This window comes from Rhinopithecus roxellana, chromosome 4, assembly GCF_007565055.1.
Source record: "Rhinopithecus roxellana isolate Shanxi Qingling chromosome 4, ASM756505v1, whole genome shotgun sequence".
NCBI classification, from domain to species: Eukaryota; Metazoa; Chordata; class Mammalia; order Primates; family Cercopithecidae; genus Rhinopithecus; species Rhinopithecus roxellana.
Window position 1 is genome coordinate 158,664,660 of NC_044552.1, and position 25,265 is coordinate 158,689,924.

The following is a 25,265-nucleotide window of genomic DNA, read 5'->3' on the forward strand; positions in this document are numbered from 1 at the left end:
AAAGACTGCATTCACAAAATTTCCTAGAAAATGACACATCACTGGCTGGGTGCAGTGGCTCAAGCCTGTAATCCCAGCACTTTGGGAGGCTGAGGTGGGCGGATCATGAGGTCAGTAGATCAAGACCATCCTGGTTAACATGGCGAAACCCTGTCTCTACTAAAAAATACAAACATTAGCTGGGTGTGGTGGTGGGCGCCTGTAGTCCCAGCTACTCGGGAGGCAGAGGCAGGAGAATGGCATGAACCCAGAGAATGGCATGAACCCATGAGGCGGAGCTTGTAGTGAGCTGAGATCATGCCACTGCACTCCAACCTGGGCAACGGAGCAAGACTCCATCTCAAAAAAAAAAAAAAAGAAAAGAAAACAACATATCACTTGTGAAGAACCTGTATTACTTTGTTTCTGTCTTTACTCTTCTAGCAGGAGAGCTTTGCTTAGCACAGGACATTTTAGTCTCTGGTATGATGAAAATGTTTAACCACCACCTCTGTAGGAAAAAAAAGAAAGCCTTAATTTGTAGTGCTGGCCTATTTCATGATGTAAGGACCCCTCCCCGACCCTATGGCTGATTTCCAACTGCCAAAGTGACAGCAACTAGTTTGAAAAATTCACGAAAATCCAAGAACTGGCTGTGAGCGGGTATGTGTCAGCTCAAGCACATCACTGAATAAATTGCAAATTCTTAATATGGTTGTATTCTGTGCTAAGACTTCCTCCTCAGTGGACTGAATTCACTTGTAATGGTGACTACTGAAAGCTGCAGAGGGACAGTAGGTATTTTATAAAATGCCTTACATGGCATTCTGTATGAAGAACCTCTGAACCAAAAGTATATGTACTTAGAAAGAAAGATAAAGAGATATAAGCAAAGTAAGAATACATCTTAAAAGTATCTTATGAACCATTAACTTACAGTAGTAAGATAAACTCTCTTATCAGCAAGAAAATACTTGCATATGCATACATAAGGAAGACTGTGCACCTAATCTAGGGATACATAATAATGTGGACTCTGTATTAGTAATAATTATTTTTATAAAATAATACTTGGAATGAATTATATAAGCTAATTATAAATATTGAGATCTTTATATTACACTGCTTCTGACTTAAAAATAAATAAATAAATGGGGTCTTGCTATGTTACACAGGCTGGAGTGCAGTGACTATTTATAGGCACAATCACAGTGCACTATAGCCCCAAACTCCTGGGCTCGAGCTATCCTGTTGCCCAGCCTCCCAGGTAGCTGGGACTATAGGCAGGCACCACTGTGCCTGGCTGCTTCTGACTAATTCAAGTAAGAATAATACATCTAGGACAAAGTTATACACAATCTCCTACTCCTATCTCAGCAAACATTTTAGAACAGAGTCCTCAGGCTTGCTTAGATTGGATCTTCAGCATAGGAATTCCTCATTACAAGGTTCCTCCTAGAGTGGGCAGGTATATCATTAATAAAAACGGACAATACCTTGACTGAAAACTGTCTTGTCTTTATCAATCACTATTACACCCGTGAGTTCTGTTTTTTCTGTATTTGGCAGTGGAGTGTCAGATGAGATGCAGTAAAACAAAGCACAGATTGGGTCAAATTCAGGATCCGGTTCTAAGTCTCGTCTGGTTCGAGCATGCAACTCCACACTGATTAGGGTAAGATTTTGTATCTATAAAAGCAAATAAATATTATGTTTTTAAAACATTTTTTAAAGACATGCTCAAAGAAGTATGTTTCACTAAGGCTCTAGAGAAATATGTATGTAAGATTACAGAAAAAATGGACATAAAGGACAAAGTCACAACTCAGCACTCCATAGATTAAAACAAAAGATTTTTACTCCCAAGATTAGATTAAATCAATTCATGATGTTATTTCAGAAAATCTGCTCTTGCCATAATTTCTCAATGACAATATTTAGACTATTTTTCTCAAATATATGCAGGATCTCTCAATTCTTGTTTGAGAAAGAGAATGACTAGTCCAAGTGGTTATACATTGAAACCAAAGTCTGTCACGTTTTACTCTTCATGTAGGTAGCTAAACTATATGGTTTTACCTGTAGTTTAAAGTAAAAAGAGAACTTTTTTAAAATTTAAATTTCCTACCAATTAATTCACTACTACTTCAGGGCTACTTAGACTTTTGCATACACTAGGCAGAGTTTTAATTACAGTTTTTCCTGGAAAAAAAAAAAAAAGAACTGTTATGGTATCAATTACACAACAGCCAGATTTTTACCCATGCACATTTTCTCTTTAACATATAATGCAAAAAATGTTAATATTTGCTTTTCATGCTTATTTTTCTATGCCAATAGAAACTTTTAACTGTAATTCTTAGTTTTCTTTCTAAAATCAATACAGAGTAAGATAAACAAAATATAGGTTAAAATTCATGATTACAGATAGAATTACACTTCATCTTTTTATCATGTACATGTACCTGGCAATGGAAAACAGATTACTGTTACAATATTGGTAATTGTTCAGATCATATAAATTTAACAAAGGATTTGTGTTTTGTATTTATCTTGCATGCAAACTGTTGAAGAAATGTAAATTCAAGTCTCTCACTAGTGACAGGAGTAGAATTTGGTAAATCTCTGAAAATCAAAATTCATTGATGTGGCAATCCTATCCCTGAAAATTTATCCTAGAGATAGATATACATGTAGACAAAATACATGCACAAGGATGTTTACTCAAGAATATAATAGCAAAGACTGGAAAAAAACTAAAGTTTACCTGTTGGGGACAGGTTACATAAATTATGTGGTATCCATAAAGGATAAGGACAATGGAATATTCTGTAACCTTTAAAATTTTCAAGGGAATGAGGCAGATCTATATGTCCTAATATAAAAAGAAACTATAATACACTGATAAATGGAACCAGTAAATATAGCAAACTTCTATACATGAAAAAATGGAAGCACATTCATAGAAAATTTCTGAAAAGTGACATAAAAATGTAGACATACTTATTGCTTTGGGGTAAAGAAACTGTTAGCCTAAAGTAGAAGAAGTAGGAGGGAAGCTTACTTTTCATTGCAAAATTTTTTGTCCTGATTATTTTTGGTATATGTACCATTGCACATGCTCATTAGTAAATTTGTTAAAGACTTTTTTTTTTTTTTTTTTGAGACAGAGTCTCTCTCTGTTGCCCAGGCTGGAATGCAGTGGTGTGATCATAGCTCACTTGCAGCCCTGAACTCCTGGGCTCAAGTGACCCACTCACTTCAGTTTCCCTACTAGCTAGGACTCTAGGTACATATCACCATGCCCGGCTAATTTATAAAACTTTCTGTAGAGATGGGGCCTTGTTGCTCAGGCTGGTCTCGAACTCCTGGCTTCAAGCAATCCTCCTGTCTCGACCTCCCAAAGTGCTAGGATTACCAGCGTGAGCCACTGTGCCTGGCCACTAAATACTTTTTAAAATAAAAAGAACATCAATTATGCATGTATAAGACATAATAATAAAACAAATACAAATCTACCACTTTCCTCAGAAACATATACTGCTGTTTCTACTTTAAAATATTAGGATTAAAAAAAATCAAACCATATGAAATGGAGAGCTAAGGGAAAAAACTTTTACATGCATACTCTTCAGAATTTAATTTTGACAATAAGCATGCATTAATTTAGTAAATAAATTTTTAAATGGAAAACTCCTCCCACAAACCCAAATAAAACAAAACAACCAGTTTCATCAGAAAGGGATGAACATATGAGGCCGGGCACGGTGGCTTATGCCTGTAATCCCAGCACTTTGGGAGGCTGAGGCAGGTGGATCACCTAAGGTCAGAAGTTCGAGACCAGCCTGGCTAATGTGGCAAAATCCGGTCTCCACTAAATACAAAAATTAGCCGGGTGTGGTGATGCATGCCTGTAATCCCAGCTACTAGGGAGGCTGAGGCAGGACAACCTGGGAGGTAGAGGTTGAAGTGAGCTGATTTCGTGCCACTGCATTCCAGCGTGGGTGACAGAGTAAGACTATGTTTCAAAAAAACAAACAAACAAACAAAAAAGGGATGAACATCTGAAAAGACATAAAGACTCTGAAAACAATTTTAGATTAAAAGGGTCTTAGAGGTTGATTTTTGTTTACTAGATCAAATTTTCACACTCAAAATTTGCATTTCTATTCCTTGATAACAAAATGCATTACTGTGCTTAGGGAGTATTTTTTTAAAGCAAAATATATAAAGACATGGCTTGAGAGATTTAGTGAGTGTGACTAGGCAAGAGGGAGGTGAGAAAGGGGGACAAAGATTACAACCCTTGTCTTCTGCACTGAGTGTTGATGTGCAGAAGAAAGAAAGATTATCCTAGGGTAATGGAAACAGGGAGAAAATGCCACAAGCACAATTTCCTAGAGAAAGGAAGAGAACAGTGTTGAGTTTTTCTTTGGTTTATTCCTGTTTCAACCACTGGGCGGCAGTTCGGAATGTGCCTTGAGATGAGGAAAGCCTGTTATCTGGAGGAAGAAGCTGTCAGAGCAACTAGTGAGACCTCCTGAGTGATTTTAACTTTCAGAGGGCCCATGGTTCTGAAACAGGGTTACCTAGGAAAATGTAGAAAAGTATACTTTTCAAATAAGAGAATAATCAAATGTAATACATCTTTTTGCTATAGTCTATCAAATTTGCTTTAATACATAGTTTTAAAAATTTTGCTAATCTCAAGTGTGCATTTGATGGTATGTATTACTGAATTTATCACTTAATTTATGTAGGCTTCAGGGGCCAGTATAGACATAGGTATAAAACAGGAACTGTATGGATGCTGTTGAATGAGAAAAATGTGCAAACGAATAAATGAGAAAGAGACTATATTCCGATCTAATTCTAAAAAAACATAATTTTCAGTTCAAATTTGAAGAAAAAAGGAGGACAATATTAAAATTTTTCCCTCAGGCCAGGCACGGTGGCTTACGCTTGTAGTCCCAGCACTTTGGGAGGCCGAGGCGGGCGGATCACGAGGTCAGGAGATCGAGACCATCCTGGCTAACATGGTGAGACTCCATCTCTACTAAAAATGCAAAAAATTAGCTGGGCGTGGTGGCAGGCGCCTGTAGTCCCAGCTACTTGGGAGGCTGAGGCAGGAGAATGGCGTGAACCTGGGAGGCGGAGCTTGCAATGAGTCGAGATCCTGCCACTGCACTCCAGCCTGGAGGACAGAGCGAGACTCCGCCTCAAAAAAAAAAAAAAAAAAAAAAATTTTCCCTCAGTTTATGTTAATCTAACCCCTAGAACAGTTTACAACAGAATTGACTTGAGAAAAAAAACTACACTTAAAAATTGAATTATAACTTAAAGGTGGTTACTAATCCTCTGCTTTAAGAGCAAAGACATAAAATGACTGTATAAAACTAGCACTGTCCAAAAGAAATATAATGAAAGTCACATGTAACTTAAAAGTTTTCTAGTAGTCATATTTAAAAAAATAAAAATAGGTTAAATTAATTTAAAAACACTTTGATCCAATATATTTAAAATATTATTCTTTCAACATATAATCAACATAAAAATTACTAATAAAATATTTTATTCTTTCCACGAAGTCTTTGAAATCAGTATGTATTTTACCCTTCTAGTATCTCACTGTGCATGCTAAATTTTCTACAGAAATACTTGATCTATACTTATTTTCATAAAACTTAGAGTAAAAAATAGTATTACATACCTAAGTTGTTCCAAACATACTTTGAGTCAACTATGTTTTAAAATCTAAATTAAAATTAAATAAAGTTTAAAATTCAGTTCTTCAGTTGTATAAGCCAAATTTTAAGTTCTCAATATCCATGCTGCTAGCGGCTACCATATGACAGCACAAGTGTAAACAATGAAAATACACTCCGATTTCTACCTTACTGCCAGTCAGATATGTGCTTTGGGTTTGTTTTCTGCATACAAATAAATTTACAGTGACCCATTCACATATTCTTTCCAATGCATACTGTGGCTGATGTATATTTTTGCAAAGTCCTAGTCTTTGGCAGACAGCCTGTGCTGTGAAGATAGCTGGGTTATATAGAGAGTATGTGAATGAATGAATTTATCCTCTTTTGTAGCAAGCTTTAATCCACTGAGCCAATCAAACAGAAAATACAAATAAATATCACATTTCAGATGTGATATAACATCTTAATATAATAATCCCCAAAATACAGTCTTTTTTTGTTTCTCCCCAAAGAGACAGTCTTGCTCTGTCTGTAGCCTGGGTTGGAGTATAGTGGCGCAATCACAGCTCACTGCAGCCTTGAACTCCCAGGGTCAAGTGATCCTCCCACCTCAGCCTCCCAAATAGCTGAGACTATAGGTGCATGTCTAAATTTATTTTTATTTTTTGGTAGAGACAGGGTCTTCTTACGTAGCCCAGGATAGTCTTAAACTCCTCGACTCAAGGGATCGTCCCACCTTCACCTCCCAAAAATCTTTTCTTATTTTAATGTCCATAAGCTGAATTTCAGTTATGAGATTTGTGAAAGATATGAAATCACAAAGCAGTCTCAGCAACTTAAATTCTTTAAGTTTCTCTATTGTACATAAACATGTAAATATACAAAACAGTAAGAAAATGAGAACAAGATGAAGATTAATAGGATAGAATTCAATATATTCCTTCCTCGTTAAAAAAATTCCATACTTTTATAGAATAAAAGAGGAGTTAAATTGAACACAAGGTATGTGTCCTTACTGTTGCAGTTTTACCTCATGTAAAGCTTTTGCCTCCTGTAAGTTTTGTATGCTGACTTTGAAACCGTAAGTATTGTTTAAAGATGGTCCATCAATCTGAGAAGTTTCTTTCTGTGGGGTATTTACTGCTGCAAATTGATTCTATAAAAAAAACACACACACACACACACAGCCAGAAAAAGATAGGTGAGCAATCATTTTTCTTTTGATTACTTATTCCCACATAATATGCTTTATGTGTTTGGTAATAAATGGTAAACTAATATCATCTCTAAATTCAGGGAGAAACTGTATTTATTAATGTTACTTTCATGCTAACAAAGATATCAGAACTGGATATATGTGGAAATATAAGTAAACCATTATCTCTCAATTCAGAAGCCCCCAATACTGAAAATAATAGTTTTGTAGGGAGTTGAGATTTATACCACATGGACATTTATCTTGACCTTTCTTGAAAGTAAGACAAGCAAGCAATCAATATATTTCCAACTACTTTGGCTAAAGTTTGAAAAAGATTTGAAATATTGATTTGTATTTTACCCTAATACAACATGTGTCTGAAAGATGAATTAAATAAAACAATGTAAATAATCTTGAAAGATTCAGAAAAAAATGGCATCTTTCCTTTCCTCACAAAAATTTTTTTTTCTGATTTCTAAATCTATTAACTGTTTCCCCCAAAGTGTTATGTTCACAACACACTGATATAGTATTTTTTAATATATGTAGCTTGTAATTCAATACTATTTTATAAATGAAAGTTTAAAAAGTTTTATAATCTCAAAGAAATACTAAAATATATTTTATGTAGTTAACGACATTTATAAGAAGTGGCCAATATATAAGTGATTTATAGCATATATTTCCAAGGATGCATGTCTAATGTATACTTCTTTCATATAACCATATAATTCTAAGTTTTGTCATTTTTTAGTATTTGAATAAAAATATCTGTGACTTTCCAGAGTTTCAGTAGTAAATAATGTTGCTTTCTTTTGCTACTTAGTAAAATAAATTTTAAAAAATCAATAAGGTTATATTTTAGAAAAAAGTAATAAACCAAGAAAAAGGATATATTTTTGGTGGGATCAAAAATCACTTACTTGAGCTCTGCTGTCATTGGAATGTTCTGATTTTGCCAGTAATCAGTTAATGTATTTGTATCCTCATAATCCACATTTTGGCTATCATATTCACTTTCTCTGTAATATTTGTATTTACATATAAGAATCTTTTAGATCCCAACAGCAAAAAAAAAAAAAAAAAAACTAAAAAAAGGCAAATTTTTGTTGTCTCAAAGATATGCAAATAATGATGCAAAAATTTAAGTAACAAAAATTTTTTAATTGAGACAAAGTTATCAATTATCTAACTGAAATCTAGGAATAAGACTGGATCTTCCACTGATCTTTAAAAATGTTTAGTATAGTTACCTTTGCTTGTGTTAAGAGTACTCTTCTAAGAGTGTCAGTATTACTTCCTTTCTTATTACTCAACTTCTGTGTTTTTGGTTCTGTAGAAAGAAATTTCATATTTAACATGTATATCAAAATTACCTGCTTCTGGTTTTTAAAAAACCTTTTGCTGTTTCAAAAACTTAAGTATCACTTGTGGGTGCTGTCCTATGAATTCCCCCCAAAATTTCATGATTTAAAAATGAAATTCAAACCTCTGATACCCACCAAAATAACACTTTAACATTTTGTATTTTAAATACGTTTATATTTTAATTACTGAGTTTTATACCCCGGTCATTAACCTACAGAACTGTTTAAAAAATCATTTATTCACTTACTTATCAAGTACCTATGATGAGGAAGAAAAGACATAATCTGTGCCCTCACGGGGTCTAGAGAGAGAATCAGACATTCATCAAACAAACTAGAAAAATAAATTTATAACTGCATTAATATAACAAAGGGGAATACAATTGGGAATTTTTATGTGGTCAAGGAGATTAGGGAAGTTTTCCTGGATGTAAAATCTGAAGAGAGTAGTAACTAACTAGGAATAGAGTGGGGATTTTTCCCTGATTACTGTGCAAAAGAATTGGAAATTACTTAGATAAAATGGCTGGTGCAGGAGCCCAGACAAGAGATGATGACAGTACGGCCTAAGGTTGTGGTGGAAGAAGTACAATAAAGTAAATAGATCTGGTTTACTTAGGAGATAAACAAGTGATAAGGCTTGGATAGGGACTAGAAACTACAAGGTGGGTAGTGAGGGAATGAGGTGAGTATTAAAAATAAATTCTATGTTTCTTACTTGTGTAACTGAGAGATGATGGCACTATTTATTGAAATAAGGAAAACTGAAAGAAGGCCAGATGGGTTTTTATGTGGAGGCATGTATATATAAGTATGTTGGGGAAGTAGTGGTGAATGTATGCAGTGAGATCATGAATTGGTTTTTAAAATACTAATCTTGAGGTGCCATTTAGCATTCAAGTGGAAATGTCAGATAGGTAGTTGGACATAGTGTTCTGGAGCTTAAAAGAGAGGTCTGAACTGGAAATATAAATTTGCAAGTTATCTGTAGTAATCCTGAGGACAGGAATTAGATCATTTAGAGAAAGATATAAAGAAGACTTAAGATCAAGCCTTAATAAACTCCAATGTTTAGATGACAACTGAGAATAATGAGAAAATCAATTGGGAAAAAACAGAGAAGTAGGAGGAAGGCCAAGTGGAGAAGCAGCTCCAAGAAGGAAGGTAGGGTCAATGAGAAAATGGCTGCTTAGAGGACATATGATAAGACTCAGGAACATCTACTGGTTTTAGCTATAAGTTTATTGGGATTATTTATAAGAGCTATAATGTAGAATGACAGGGGCAGAATTCAGTTTAGAGTGGGCTGAGAAATGAGTAGGAGGTAAATAACTGGAGTTGTCAAATTAGATAAATCTTTTAAGAAATTTGGCTTTGAAGGGGAGGAGAAAGAGTAAAAGCTGGCTGGAGACGTGATGTCAAGGCAGGGTTTTTGTTTCTGTTTTAAAATGTGGGAGACCTGGATATGTATAAAAGCCAATGGGAAAGTCAGGTTGAGAAGATAAGCCTTTTGAGAGGGCTCCTGTATTTCACCCACAAGGAAGACAGGATGGAAGCAAATATAAGTAGATTACACAGCAGAGAGTTGTCATGTGACGACTTTCTAAGACATGACAAAAAATATTTGCTGAGCTATACCTTCATTTAAAAAGCTCTGATTTTCATTTCAGTCTAATGTTATCTTCATTTCTATTTCTGAAGAACAATTATGGAGACTTCCTGTTATGTGTACACTTACCTGTTGATAATGGGCTAAGGCCAGTTGCTTCAGGAAGCCTTTCCAGAAATTTTCTCTGTATGATTGGTGTACTATGAAGGCAAAGTGATTCACATTTCTCAGTTCTTGGCCTAGCATTAATTGGAGATATCACTAGAGGCTCTTGAGGCTCACTGCAGGGGCTTTTTTGTATACTATCTTTTATTGGTTTTAAGAAGTTCTCAACAGCCAATGAAGGCAGCTCCTCTACTGGTGATGAGGGTCTATCATCTCCATTTAATGCTTTGGAATCTGGGGATACTGGTTGTTGCCAAGGGGGAATTACAGGAGAATCAGGGGAGCTATAATTATTGTAATAGTTATCATCATCTTCATCTTTTTCAGGATCACTTGAAGAGGCAACTGGTGGCAGCATCTGACTTTCACTTGCAGTTTGACTACATCCCGTGGTTGGTGCTTGTAAAGCAATCTGAGAATTAACATCCTCCTTGGTATGTGCTGTAGTGGGGAGTATACGTGGACTTACATCCATTTTTGGAGGCACTACAGGTTTGTCATCTGGGTTAACTGAAGAGCTAAAGTTCTCAGCAGATTTTACAACTCCAGTTGGCTTGGTTTTAGGCAGTTTCTTGGAACGTTCATATTGTTCTTTGGCTTGAAGCCACACTTGAACCAGTTGTCGACTTGGGGCACATTTGCAAGGCATAATCACAATTTTTTTATCTTCAACCATCTTAGGGCTATTACTTGACCCTTTATTGACAACTCCTTGGCCACTGCGAAGGGGTGACCCTGGCCTTGGATTCTGAGTCATTGCTGAGAATGCTGTTTTCCAAAGACGAAGTCCTTCCAAGGAAAAATCTCCCTCAAACTCAGCCAGATCATTTGCAAGTCGAGTTTCTACCATGAGGAGCCGTCCACCAATCTCCCTATAAACAACATATTTTAGAACAACTGTTTCGTTTCAAAGAGCAATTACTAAAATATTTAACTCCATGTCCTAGATAAAGTCCCTTTTGGAGTCTCAAAAATGTCCATTTCTATCTTCCCTGCTCCCTCTATTTTATGCAGGTACACTCTATCTTTAGTCTCAATATGCTTTTCCTCACAGGTGTATGACTACTTAATTTCCTTTGAAAGGTACCATTAATCTTAGGGAGAGAAGGTATTTTTTGTTTTATTTTAATGCCCCATGAAGCCTTCTGTCCTTCAAGGAGATGAAACAAACTTTTCAGATTCCTTTCCTCTCCTAATCTTAAAGTAAATTTTCCATTATTACCACATATGAATAAAAACAATAAAGTAATTTATCATTTCAAATACTATGTCCCAGGATATTATTCATAGCTTCTTCCTATATTCTCCAGTATTTGTAGTTTAGCAAAATGAGTCAATTCAAACGAATCTTCGTACTCTCAAATCCCTTAAACATTAAAAAAAATACCAACTGAGGTAAATTATCTAATTCTTTCTTCCCATTCCATGGTAGGGATTAACACTGACATAACTTAGGAGTTGGCAGAGCCCACAGGATACATGGCTTAAATGTTACCAATGTATGAATATGTGGGAAATCACTAATGAAAACAGTCTGGTTTCATTTCCAAAAGCTATAAATATTAAGTGAAACCTCTTTCCCTAATCCCTTGATACTATTTCTGCTTACTACAGCAACATGAAATAATTCTACTTCTTCATGTTAACTTTATTATGGATATAAAGATAATTCATAGTTTTTTCAATCACTTCTCTTAGGGCATGATTCCTCAAATGTCCCCATCATTCTCTACATAAAACTCCACTAACTAGATTCATGTTTTCAGATCTGAAGCTGAAGGAAGAGCATTAGGGCTACCCTGTCTCCTTTATATGAAAAGACTTTAGCCCCTACTAGTTAACTCCATAACCAGCATCCAGCACTGTCCCTGCATCCACTCTTGGCAATGTGAAAAATCAGAAACAGAATTAATGCTGTTGAAGGAAATGAATACACATACTAAGTGACCATATCCAACTCTAATACTAAGGATAGAGAAATCATAATAAGGTCAAGAATAAAAAATGGTGAGGTGTGGTGAATTCAGTTTTCTTACATACTGTCAGCAGCATGGTAATTGCTATAATTCACTAGGAAAAAAATCTCCTAATATGTAACAACAGTCTTATATTTTTCAGTAATCCTACTTCTAGGGCTATAAGGACAAACTCCAAATTACAAGAAATGCTTTAAGAAGAAAATGCTAATATCTTCTTAACATACATAATAATATACATACTATCTATAGTGGCAAAATCACAAACAATCTTTCTGTCCAATAATATATACATGATGCAACATATGCAGCGATTAAAATATTCAAGAAACTCATTTGGAAAATGTTTACAATATAATGTTAAGTGAAAAATGTCGATAATACTGTGACTACAATAAGATCACACTTCACAAAACAACAAACTAAAAACTATACTTTTAAAAAAAGAAAATAGAAAACACATCAAAATATTATGGTGGCTGTTACTACATGGAAAAATGGTGTAATTTTTATTTCTTCTTCTTTCATACTACCTAAATTTTCCATACTGAATACACAGTTTCTTTTTTTTTTGAGACAGAGTCTTACTCTGTCACCAGGCTGGAGTGCAGGAGTGTGATCTCAGCTCATTGCAACCTCTGACTCCCTGGTTCAAGTGATTCTCCTGCCTCACTCTCGAGTAGGGATTACAGGCACATGCCACCACGGTCAGCTAATTTTTGCACTTTTAGTAGAGACGGGGTTTCACCATGTTGGCCAGGATGTTCTCGATCTCTGGACCTCGTGATCCGCCTGCCTTGGTCTCCCAGAGTGCTGGGATTACAGGCGTGAGCCACTGTGCCCAGCCTACAGTTTCATATTTTAAAAAATATTTTTCAAAAATGATTATTTTTTATTTTAGCTGTAGGACAAGTGTCAAAGTTGGACAACACAAACATAATGACTAGCACGTAAGTTTGGTAACTAAAAGTAAATATACCATAATCACTACTGATAACACCGAAGTCCCCAAAATGATGGAAACTAATGTTTAAGGAACAGACTTCATATGCCCCAGCAGTAAAATAAAGAGTTCCATGTGGGTACTAAACAAAACTGTGTTGAAAAGGCGCTGGGAGGTGAACATTTCTACCCTTCACTTCAAGTCATTACAGTAATTACATAATTATTACATTACATTGTAATAATGTATTAATTACATTACAATAATTACATAAATTATTCTCCATTTCTGATAACATTTTCTCACCCCTTTATTAAAAAAATAAATTTTTATCGTGTATATTTAAGGTATAAAATAAGATGTAGTATATAGTAAAATGGTTCTTACCGTGAAACAAATTAACATATAAATCATTTCACTCTCACCCCTTTTTAAAATGGATTCCTATAGGAATTACTGTGAATCTGCTGGGTAAAAGCCTGGCATTCACTGTCGTGTTTTTTTAATTTAAATTTTTTTAAAGATATTTTATTTTATTTTATTTTTTTTTTTGAGGCGGAGTCTCGCTCTGTCGCCCAGACTGGAGTGCAGTGGCGCAATCTCGGCTCACTGCAAGCTCCGTCTCCCGGGTTCACGCCATTCTCCTGCCTCAGCTTCCCGAGTAGCTGGGACTACAGGCGCCCGCCACCTCGCCCGGCTAGTTTTTTGTATTTTTAGTAGAGACGGGGTTTCACCATGTTAGCCAGGATGGTCTCGATCTCCTGACCTCGTGATCCGCCTGTCTCGGCCTCCCAAAGTGCTAGGATTACAGGCTTGAGCCACCGCGCCCGGCCTTAAAGATATTTTAAAAGCTTTAGGTTGACGGCAAAATTGAAAGGAACGTACAGAGGTTCCCATATACTCCTTTTGCGCCCACACATACATGCTCTCCTTCATTATCACCATCTCCTACCAGAGTGGTACATGTGTTTTACAATTAATGAACCTATGTTGACACATCATAATTGCCCAAAGTCCACAGATTATATCTGGGTTTGTTCTTGGTGTGGTACTTTCTATGGCTTTCAATAAATGTGTAATATTCATATTGTATCTTTCTTTTTTTTTTTCCACTGGAGTCAGGAACATGGTGCTGCCACAGGTCAGTGCATACATGCAGTGTGGCCTCTGCTGCTCTTCATATCTCTTTCCAAGATTTAGACTAAGGCAGGGCCTGCCTTAGCAGTTCCAGCCACCCTCTTCTGCTTCTGAAGGGATGGTTGAAATGAACTGCCTGCTCTGCAACTGGTTAAGTATATGAGATCACGGACACAGGGGCAGGAACAAGAACCATCATTCAAACTTTCTGGATTAAGCCACGTTACCCAATTAAGCTTTTATCAGTTATGTCCTAACTTGGCGATGAAAGTAGCACACAATTACTCAACTACAGATAAATAAACCACTACTGTGATTTCTATTTTGCTATTTGCTGCATGTGTGCGTGTGCTCACGTTTGTCTATCAATTCCCTGAAGAGATTTTTTTTTTGAGATAAAGTCTCATTCTATTGCCCAAGCTGGAATGCAGTGGTGTGAACACAGCTCACTGCAGCCCTGACATCCTGGGCTCCAGTGATTCTCCTTCCTTAGCCTCCTGAGTAGCTGGGACCACAGGTACATGTCACCATGCCCAGCTAATATATTTTTTGAGATGGAGTTTCCCTCTTTGTTGCCCAGGCAACAAAGTGCAGTGGCATGATCTCGGCTCACTGCAACCTCCACCTCCTGGGTTCAAGTGATTCTCCTGTCTCAGCCTCCTGAGTAGTTAGGACTACAGGCGCCTGCCACCATGGCCAGCTAATTTTTGTATTTTTAGTAGAGACAGGGTTTCACCATGTTGGCCAGGCTGGTCTTGAACTCCTGACCTCAGGTGATCTGCCCACCTCGGCCTCCCAAAGTGCTGGGATTACAGGCTTGAGCCACTGTGCCCAGTCTAATTTTTTGTAGAGACAGAGTCTCACTTTTTTGCCTGGGCTGCTCGCAAACTCCTGGGCTCAAGCGATCCTCCCACCTCGGCCTCCCAAAGTGCCAGGATTACAGGTGCACACCACCATACCGGGCCACCTGAAAAAATTCTTAAAGGAGAATGGAAACCAAGGTCCATTTGCTAATAACTGCATAAACTATAATAACAATATAATGCAAGATATTGAAACCACATGAAAAGTGGTTTATAATAGAAACAACGTAAAATGATCTTCATTTAGAGATATATCAGAGGAATACTTAAAATACATATATGCTCATTTTCAAAACACTTGAAAATGAAGTTCTTTTAAAATGGTATAAAAGTTTAACATTTAAAAATTAAATACCATTTAAACAATGATTATTGTAATTCTTTTAAAGTATCATGACATCTTTAGAGTGAGCACCTCTAATCTTTAATGAAGACATAGTGTTAAATAATGGTAGATCCAAGTCAACTTAAATAAACTTCTCTAGGTGTAACCATCCAGTTAATTTTTGAATTTTCTTAGTAAGTCTGTAATCAGAAATACTTTCCACAATGATGTACTAAAAAATACAGTATCACAAAAAACTAGTAATCAGGTGACCAAATGTTATAGTCTTTATATATACATATTATATTCTTTTTTTTCAATCCCTATAGCATAATTTTATATATCATAGTAATTCAGAGTGACCCAAGGGAAAAAATAACTCTGATTACCTGGGCTTTTCTGGTACATCAGAAGGATTACTGCAAAATGGTTCCTGGTAAATAGTCTCTGAAAGGTCATGATCCAACAAAGTTGCCATAATTTCTTCCCTACTTGGTGGGGACATAAGTGGTTTCAGAATGTGAGCAGTTCGTGGGGTGAAACTGCCATTTTTAGATTGTGAAGGAGAACTAGCAGATCTTGGTGAACTATCAGGAGTTGGGGTCAACATATCATTGTTTCTTGAAACATACAGTTCTAAATCTTCACAGGCCATGTCCACAAGTTCACCATCAGGGGAGGCGAGTATTGCAGTAAAAGAGGTATTCGCTGAGTCAAGGGACTGTCCCATTTCTTTTCTGGTATGACCTTGAATCCAGTCTGAATTGTTTGGCTGTGGGAGGCTAAGAAACACTTCTTTGCTTACTGAACTCCTATTCAATCTAGATTTTTCATTTAGACAGTCTTCTGCCTGCTGAACACAGAAAGAATCCATTATTGAGTTAGACCGAGTTGTTAGAGGATGAAAGCTATTTTTCCACTGGTTGTGGCGATGATTCTCAATGCTATCTATGGATGATTTCTCAAAAATTTCAGGACTTAAAGTACCAGATCTAATCCATGAGGCTGAGTCCGTGGTATGATGCTTGTCTTCTTCACATTTCTGGTTGTCATGACTTAAAAACTCATTTTTTTCTAGAGCTTGTCCTGGAAAAAGATCCTGAACAGCATCACTTAGGAACTTCTGAGGCAAATTCTGATCAGCTGGGACAAACTGACTTCCAGAGTAAAAGCTACAAAATCCAGTCTGACCTATTGTGTTAATATCAAAATTATAATTATGTTCAGGAGATAAACTATCTTCAAGTGAATAACAACTTTCAAAACCTGGATCTGAAAAAAAGATGGGACTATCATCTGATACGGAGTTATCCAACTGGCTAGAGTTTTGTAAATTTAAAGAGTCTACTTTGAGAAGTTTGGGGATTTTTTCTTTTGGTTTTGTACTTCTGGGAGTTCGAGGTTTTCTTGGGGATGTTACCGCTCGTGTCCGTTTATTTGCTTTGTTATGTTCAAGAGAACCAGAAATATTTTTATTTGGTTGATGTTTATTAGATAATGGGTCTTGTATAATATTTGCATTTTGTGCTTTCTGCTGTCTTTTTTGTAACAATTCTTTTAGAACTGCCAGTCCAGACTGTCCTTCACCAAATGCTGAAGGTGTTGACACATTTCGATTTTTACACTGAGAAAGTGCTTTGGTTTGTGAAATTGCTTCTGATAATGACCTCTGTTTTACTCTTTCAGGTTTAAAATTTGACATATCTAAAATAAAGCCCCTTTGCTTTTGCTCCCATGCTATTTGTTTGATCGGACTTCTCAAGGAAGTTACAAAGCAATTATTAGGCATTTGGCTTTCATCTGAAGCTGCATTTCCCGGAGAACAAGTTTCACTGTGCTTTGACTGCTCCGCTATGCACACAATCTGTTGCTGACTATCTTTGCAATGCAAAAAATTAGGGGTATATGCTTGGTCCAGCTTTGATTCTAGGGAATTGCGATATTCGCTTAACTTTCCGATTGATGACAAATAGTTTTTTTGTATATTATTTGCATTATCTTCTATCTTTGAAGACATACCCGAAGATATCTGTGTATTCTGTGCTGCCTGAGACAAATGGTTGGAAAGGTCAAATACATTTTTCTGAATTAAGGTTGATTCCTTTAGAGTAAACATAGCACTTTGATTATGAGGTCTTTGAACATTAATTTTTGAGATTCCAGGTCCTATAGAATTACAAACAACTGATGGATGCAAATCATCTCGTGAACTGGGGAATGTCTGCACATCTACAGACTTCTTGCTTTCTAAGAAAGAAGAAAAGCAGCCAGATAACTTCTGTTGTGCATTAATTCCAGTGGGTAGGGGAGCAGAAAGGGGATGATCTACAGCAGAGCCCATTAGTGGCATATCTTTCTGTTTAAAAAGTAGTTGAGCGCCTCCAGAACTACTTGCAAATTCAGACACATTCTGGTGTTTCAGTACAAACTTAACTTCAGCACCAGACTGAGATTTGATTTTTTCATCCTTAAGTGTTATATGCTTTCTCGACGTACCTTTCGCATTTGTTTTTTGTTTTGCTCTTGGTTTCTTTTTTCCATCATCTACTAGTTTACTTGTCTGATTTCGTTTGTTCCTTTTCTTAGTAACTACAGAGGGATTAACAAGCTTTGCTTTTGATTTCTTAACCTGTGCTCTTGCGCGACTATTTTTTCCTATACGAGAATTAACAGTCTTATTATATACATTAGGACCCTTAAAAAGCACTGCCTCTTTTTCTGCGGCAGCCATGATTTCTTCAGCTCTTGGATCTGTGGGAGACCAGCAGCGAGGTGGAGAAGAATTTATGGGACTTGTGCTTCTCTCAGAAAGAAAACCTAGTTTAGACATAACATCACTATAATTCAAGTCACAATCTTCGGTTTCAGCATTGTAAGATGGTGAGGGAGGAGAAAGAATAGCATGTGACCGTTTTTTCCTGAAAGACAAAGTTCTTTTAATATTTTCATTATTTGTCCTTTGTTGCTTACCAGTTTTCTTCTTAGCAGACTTATGTTTTGACTTTCTTCTGTGACTTTTCTTTGGTGTTAGTGGATAAATGGGATATTTGGTTGCAGGGGAGTCAGGAACTTTTGGCCAAAAGTCCTTCAAAGGTGCAAGCTTTTTATATAGTTCCATTTTTTCTTCTGTCAATATTACTTGTTTTTCTTTAGCATCTATTTTTCCTAGCTTCACAAGCATATTTTTTCTCCCTCTAAATCTATTAATAATAATATACTTTATGATGACAGGAGGCAGCTTTTTAGACATTTTTCTTCGTTTTCGAGATTTGAGAGTGCCATCTAAACTTTCACCAATTTCCATGGGATGAGGTAGACTAATTTTTGAGTTGTGTGTTACAAAACTCGACTCACTATCTTCAGTCTCATAATTTACCTTGCGTTTGGCTCTAAGTGTGTATTTATTTCCATATAGTCCAAAGGACTGCTCAGTTTCTAACGTTCCATCTCCAAAGTGACAGTCTATAAAACCATCTGTGGGTGTTTTATTTTCAAAAGCTCCACGAGAGGTTTTAGTTAAATCACTGGTGAATGCACTATCCTTCTCAGGATTACTATTACAAGGATTATTTTGTATACTATTATCTTTTGTGGATCCAGTCTCACTACTTTTGGTAAAAGTCTCCTGATGAACTGCAAGTTTCTTTTTATTCAATTTTAACCGGGATGGTTTATTGCCAGGTTGTAATTTATATGTGACAGGAGACAGTTTCTGTGGTCTAGTAAGACAGTTAGAAAGAACAACACTGGGAAAAAACATATAGTGTGCTGCTTGCTGGCTGAGGCTTGGCTTTTCTGTTTTATGTTCTTGAAATTCTTCATACCTAATTTTAAGTTTATTTAGTCCACTTTCATCAGCAGTGCTATTAAGAGAATGTACCATAGTTCTATTCTCCCCTGAGCATGACAGCAATTCACAATTTTCAGTAAATGATGAAGGGAATAAACTACTCAGAGTTGTGCTGTTTCCTTTTTCATTTCCTTCAGAGGACACTTTATTTTTTGAATGATTCAAGTCAGAAAAGTTGAAAGAATTTTTGCCCAATGTATTCTCGTTAGGGTGACGGTGCATATGTATAAAAGGGGAATCCTTTTCGATTTTTCTAATGTTTGTATATTTTCTACTTGGTACTTGTCTTGTAACAGATGGAATATCTTCTTCATAATCAAAAATACTACTTTCACAGGAAGACACTGGGAGGATCTCTTTCTTACTATTCTCTTTATGAGAATTTTCTGAATGAACAGTACTGCTTAAAGATCCAGGGTATTTCATAGAGTAAGTGCTTTCGTTTGTAAAAGAAGTGACTGAATTATCTAGACCTTTTTCTATATTTTTATTTGTCTGTGAAAGGTCTTCAATTAAATCTTCCTTGTTCAAAACATGGGAAGAAAGGGCACTTGTGTGTTTACACTGAAAGGTAATCTTAGCAGAAGATGAGGGTTCTAATGTAGCAGCATCTTTGTGAAAGATGGAGGGTTTAACTGATAGCTTGCTTGTTGCAATTACAGAAGAGTGGGTTCTAGAATTTTCGTTGTTCAATGGATTGTCTGAAATGAGGAGGGAAAAACAATTTATTTCATTTTACTCCTAATTTTTAAGACATTTTCCCACACCAAGATATTAATGCTATCACTATGAAAAAAATTACATAAAATTAAGTTTGCATGTTTAAAACGGCTATCTTAACAAAAAGGTAACGTTTATCATTAATGACTCAATCTAAATATAGTTACAATTATGAGTCACCATTTTAAACACATATTCAATTGATCAGAAATAGATTATATTACTATTTAGTGCCTTTGGGGAATAAGGGAAAAATATTGTCACTTTAAAAATGTTCATAAAGTAATATGCTTTACATTATCACTTCAAATAAACTGAGCATATTTTTTAGTTTATTATTCTACTTATACAACAAACATTAAAGTTTTCAAAGCTTGAAATCAGTGATCAACATATGTTATATCCTTTTAGAAATGAGAAACAAACTATGTACCTACATTCTTTCAAAAGAAAAAAAATCCTGAAGGACAAAACATCACTATAGCCTCACTTAGCCAACTATATAGAAAGTACGATTACAGTTTCAAAATCAATAGAAAGTATGATTAAAGTTTCAAAATCATATTTATGTATTTATTTATTTATTTTTGGAGGCAGGGTCTTGCTCTGTTGCCTAGGCTGGAATGCTGTAGAGCAATCACAGCTCACTGCAGCCTCAAACTCTTGGGCTCAAGTAAGCCTCCCACCTCATCCTCCTGAGTAGCTGGGACTACAGGCATGCACCATTATGCTGGCCTAATTTTTTTTTTTTTAGTTTTTTAGAGACAGGGTCCCACTATGGTGCCTAGGCTGGTCTCAAACTCCTGAATTCAAGTGATCCTCTCACCTTGGACTCCCAGAATGCTGGGATTACAGGTGTGAGCCAGAGCGCCTGACCTCAAAATCAAATATATTTTTAGATCCTAAATAACCAATTTCTCACAGTAGACTTGTTTACTTACCACTATTTTCATCTGCAGTTCCATCTAACTGAGGTATAGAAAGATTGGCTAGAAGCAAACTGTTATCACTCCATTCCATTTCTTCTTCTGAAGATGAGTCATCATCTTCAGTTGAACTTCTGTGGGTATCTCTGCACAGTGATCTGGAGAATATTAAAATTCACTAGTGAGCATGATCGTTAGAAAAGACCATCTCAGATGCAAATCATGTATCTAAGTTAACTCTATAATAATGTAAGTTAACTATAATAATGTATCTAAGTTACTCTATAGTAAAACAATAAAAAAAACCCTGAAAACTGTAACTTCTAGAAAAGTATATTTACTTTGCTTTATTAACATGTCTCACTATAGCAACTTACAAAGCATTATTACAATTACACTTTATAATCTCTTTCATGTGAGCTGAAATACACCACAATTCCTGCATTCCGAATTGCAAGAAATAAGAATAAAGAGATGAGTGAAGGGGCATTGAGGTCAGGGCTGAAGAGAAAATATTGAAGAAGAGAGAGGGAATAGGAAGTAGTAAAGGTGTTCAGTCAATCTGACAGTAACTATAAAGTAGGGTTACTGAGAAATTCAGAGGGACAGTGAAGTCCAGTTTCTTTAAGTATCATCTCATATTGATATTAACTTGATGCTTTCCCTTTTAATTGAATGGGCAAACTTTTTTCCTTTCCATATCCAATTTTTTCTTTCACTAATCTCAACAATTTGAAATTATTATTTTATTATATTATACTGGAACTCTTTTTCCATTAAGCCTTTGTAAATCACAATTTATCATAAAAATCACTCCCTTAAGAGCTGAAAGAGGTATCAGAGGTCTAGTCCAACTTTCTACCTAATGCAAAAACCTGATTTTTTAATGAACCTGAGGCAATCTCTGTTTTTACATAATCTATATAAGGGGCTTGCTGTCTCACAGGGCAATCTTTCCATTGTTAATAGCTTTAATTGTTAATAGTTGTCTTCTTGTAATACACAAACTCTTTCAACTTCCATACATGATTCCTATTTTGTTCTCTGTAGCTATACACAGCAGGTTGATGCCATTTTCCACATGATAATCTTTAAAATACATAAAGGCATTTCTCATTCATCTTGTAATTCTAATTAGATCAAACAGTCTCCATTCAAAAGTTCTTCAAAAGTGAGAATGTTTACAGATCCTTCTAGTTTTCTTCCTCTTCTTTCCCTTTCCTTTTTCAGTATTCTTAAAATATGGTAATCAGCACAGAATATAATATCCAATATAAAGAGTAGAATTAACTAAATCATTTTCTAGACACTATGCTTCTACTATTCAGTCTCTCTCTAATAATGTGTACAAAATGTTTAGGTTTGTTTTCCCAAGGTTAAAGTGGGCATGGTTTTCACCAAATTGGTTTAGCCAATGAACATATAAGCATAAATTTAATCATAGGATCGACAATGCTTATTATTAGAGCAGTGACAATGTTAGAGGAAAGAATTTAACATCACATCTGGAGATTTCTATATCTGATTTATTAAACAGAAAAATCAAAACTTTTGTCATATACATGTAAACCCTGAATTTATGGATTAACTTCTTTCACCTTTCAGTGATGGCTTTGGGGTTGAAAATTTCAAACACAGACTTAAAAAGTTCTAATCTAGCCTACAGAAGTTTAAAGGAGAGGCATACTCAGTCTTTCAGGCTCACAGGCCTAGATTTTTCCATACACAGAGCATATAACTAAAGGGCAGACTCAAACCAATCAAGTTCACAGAGACTGATTTAGAAAACCACAACACTAACTTATTCACTGATTTTGAGAAACAAACCACAACACCAGTGTTTGCTTCTCAGTCTTTTATTTATTTGTTTTTAACCTTAGTTCCCTTAGTCTAATCAGACCCCAAAGTCATCCCGTCTTCAGTGCATTGTTGCTCTGATACTCAACAACAGTTCAACTATCACAGAGCATTCTTTTTGTCTAGTTCTAAGATAAGAAGGCACTCCAATTTTGCCCCATTTATCACTCACATATGTTAATACTGTATATATAAATGGATAACTTCTAAAAGTTAGGTTAATCTTTTAAAATGTAGCAGAACTTTATTTTGCTTGGAATATGGAGTATATACCACATGAAAAACAGATCATTAAAAGGGAATTTTAAAACACCAATTTAGTTCATAGGGTATTTTATACACTGAACAACAGTAACAAGTAATTTCTGATTGAAGGACGATAATGATAGAAGTTAATAAAACAGCTGAAATAACTAAAAAATTACCTCTTTTTGGCACAATGTTCTTCAATATTGCTGTCCCATCTCTGGGACATCACCAAACTAAGCTCCATTTCCTCTTTTTCAATCTGTGGTTCATTTTCTTCATCATCACTATTTTGGGGATATTTATTATTTCCAAAGGAGCGACACGGTGATGGCATCCTATTTCTTTCCCCCCGATATCCATCACTTTCCAAACCAGCAAGAAGATGTACCAGAGCCTCATCAGGACTACTGTCCACTATAAAACAAGTACAATAATCACCAACAAATAACTTAAGTTTTCTTTTTTTTTTTTGACACGGAGTCTTGCTCTGTCGCCCAGGCTGGAGTTGGAGTGCAGTGGCAGATCTCGGCTCACTGCAAGCTCCGCCTCCCGGGTTCATGCCATTCTCCTGCCTCAGCCTCCCAAGTGGCTGAGACTATAGGCACCTGCCATCAAGGCCAGCTAATTTTTTGCACTTTTAGTAGAGATGGGGTTTCATCGTGTTAGCCAGGATGGTCTCGATCTCCTGACCTCATGATCCACCTGCCTCGGCCTCCCAAAGTGCTGGGATTACAGGCGTGAGCCACCGCGCCCGACCTGTTTTCTTAATAATCCAACAATTCAGATCACTTAGAATAAAATAACATCATAGATACTGGCACAGGCTGAAAGAATACAGCTGGTACAAAGGCCCAGGTGTTGGCTCTCCTATCAAAGTTGATCCTTGGACCACCTGCATTAGAGTAATTTAGGGACATCATTAAAATAACATTGTTGTGTGCTCCAGTCAGGGCTGCCTGGGACTGCACAGGGTCTTGGCCATGGGGACAGCTCAGCACTGTCAGCCCCTAGTTGGAAGGCTTTGCCAGGGAAGGCTGGCAGTGGCTGCAAGAAGTCTGAGATACCTTACATTCAAGGGGAGGCTGCTGAAGGACTGGTTGAGCGCAGCCCTGGCCATCGAGATGAGGAGGCTGGGACCGCAGCCCTAGCCACCCATGTTTCCTCCAGTGAAATCTGTGATACTCACCAAGAAAGAACCACTTACGGTGTTTTAGTAATGTACTGAACTTTGCAAAATATTAATTCAAAATAAATGCATTCTCCTTCTAAACTAATACGGTTTTCCCTGAATCAAAGTACAGTTAAAAAAAACTATTTTCTTTCACAAAGTTTTTTAAGCTGTATAGAAAAAAGGCAACGCTACTTGATTTAATGCAAGGTTTCATTTTCATATTCAGTAGAGTGCTTATTGAATATGCAACATTTACCTCTTCAAGTCAATACAAAAAATACCTCTTCACAACACACATTTTCTCTGAATTACAATACTGAGTATTTACGGTAGCACTGTTACTTACTGAAAACAGGTGACTCACTCAGTCTTTGGGTCAAAGGCTGAAAAGTCTGACTATTTTCCATGAGGTTCAAAATTGCTTCTTCATTAATAAGAGCTTCTTCTACTTTGTGTCTAGTGTGACCTTAATTTGACAAAGAATTAAAAAATTAAAGCAACGGCCTAAATCCAAAAGTTATCATTTAGAATTTGTGTAAATTTGGAAGCATTACCATATAAACCTATTTTAAATTTCAAAATAATGACGCATGCCAAATAAAAACATAATAAAAAGCCACAGAAATATTAAACCAGTCACATGGATTCATCAAATCAAACACTGAATCTATAAATCACCAAATATTTATAACCTCTTTAATCCTACTTAATGTGTGTAGTTATATTACTCTGATAAAAATCACTGCATATTCAAATATATAAAGTGAAAAGAAAAGATAAACTATCTTATTTGAATACTAAAATTCTTTATACTTTATGTTTCAAAAACAACAAATTTAGAATAAATGTTTTTCAACTCTTCTAAGAAAAAAAATTGACAGTGCTCATTATTTGACACATGTGTACTGGACTCTCTTCTGAATGCATAAAAAATAAAGAGTTTAGTGTAATTCCTAATGGGGTATGTGCTGGTTTTTCATGCCTGTTTGTGAACTGTAGTTGTGGTTTCCCATTTCATTGTCATAACTGGGCAGAAATAGTTTTTAAGTGCTATAAAAATACAAAGAAATGGTTAAGCAATTAAAAAATTCATTTTACATTATATATTTCTCAGAAAGCTTTCATTATATATCACATTCATTATATTTTCATGATATCAAAAAACAGTAGTCTATATGGCCATATAGAACCCTCCAGCAATTGCCGTCCCCTGTGGGAACAC

The 25,265-nt window shown here is 35.9% G+C and overlaps 1 protein-coding gene across 4 annotated transcripts in view; it reads right to left on the bottom strand.

Annotated features, from left to right (window-relative positions):
* REV3L (REV3 like, DNA directed polymerase zeta catalytic subunit) overlaps window positions 1-25,265 on the bottom strand; it is a 186,681-nt gene that overhangs the window by 61,679 nt on the left and 99,737 nt on the right. For all 4 annotated transcript variants that reach the window (XM_010371650.2, XM_030929595.1, XM_030929596.1 and 1 more), the window contains 8 exons: window positions 24,390-24,509; window positions 23,049-23,286; window positions 20,782-20,924; window positions 15,660-19,821; window positions 9,991-10,898; window positions 8,139-8,218; window positions 6,718-6,843; window positions 1,476-1,668 (listed from right to left, as the gene is read on the bottom strand). In XM_010371650.2, coding sequence (XP_010369952.2) covers window positions 1,476-1,668; window positions 6,718-6,843; window positions 8,139-8,218; window positions 9,991-10,898; window positions 15,660-19,821; window positions 20,782-20,924; window positions 23,049-23,286; window positions 24,390-24,509 — 5,970 coding nt within the window. The remainder of the gene's footprint in view (window positions 1-1,475; window positions 1,669-6,717; window positions 6,844-8,138; window positions 8,219-9,990; window positions 10,899-15,659; window positions 19,822-20,781; window positions 20,925-23,048; window positions 23,287-24,389; window positions 24,510-25,265) is intronic.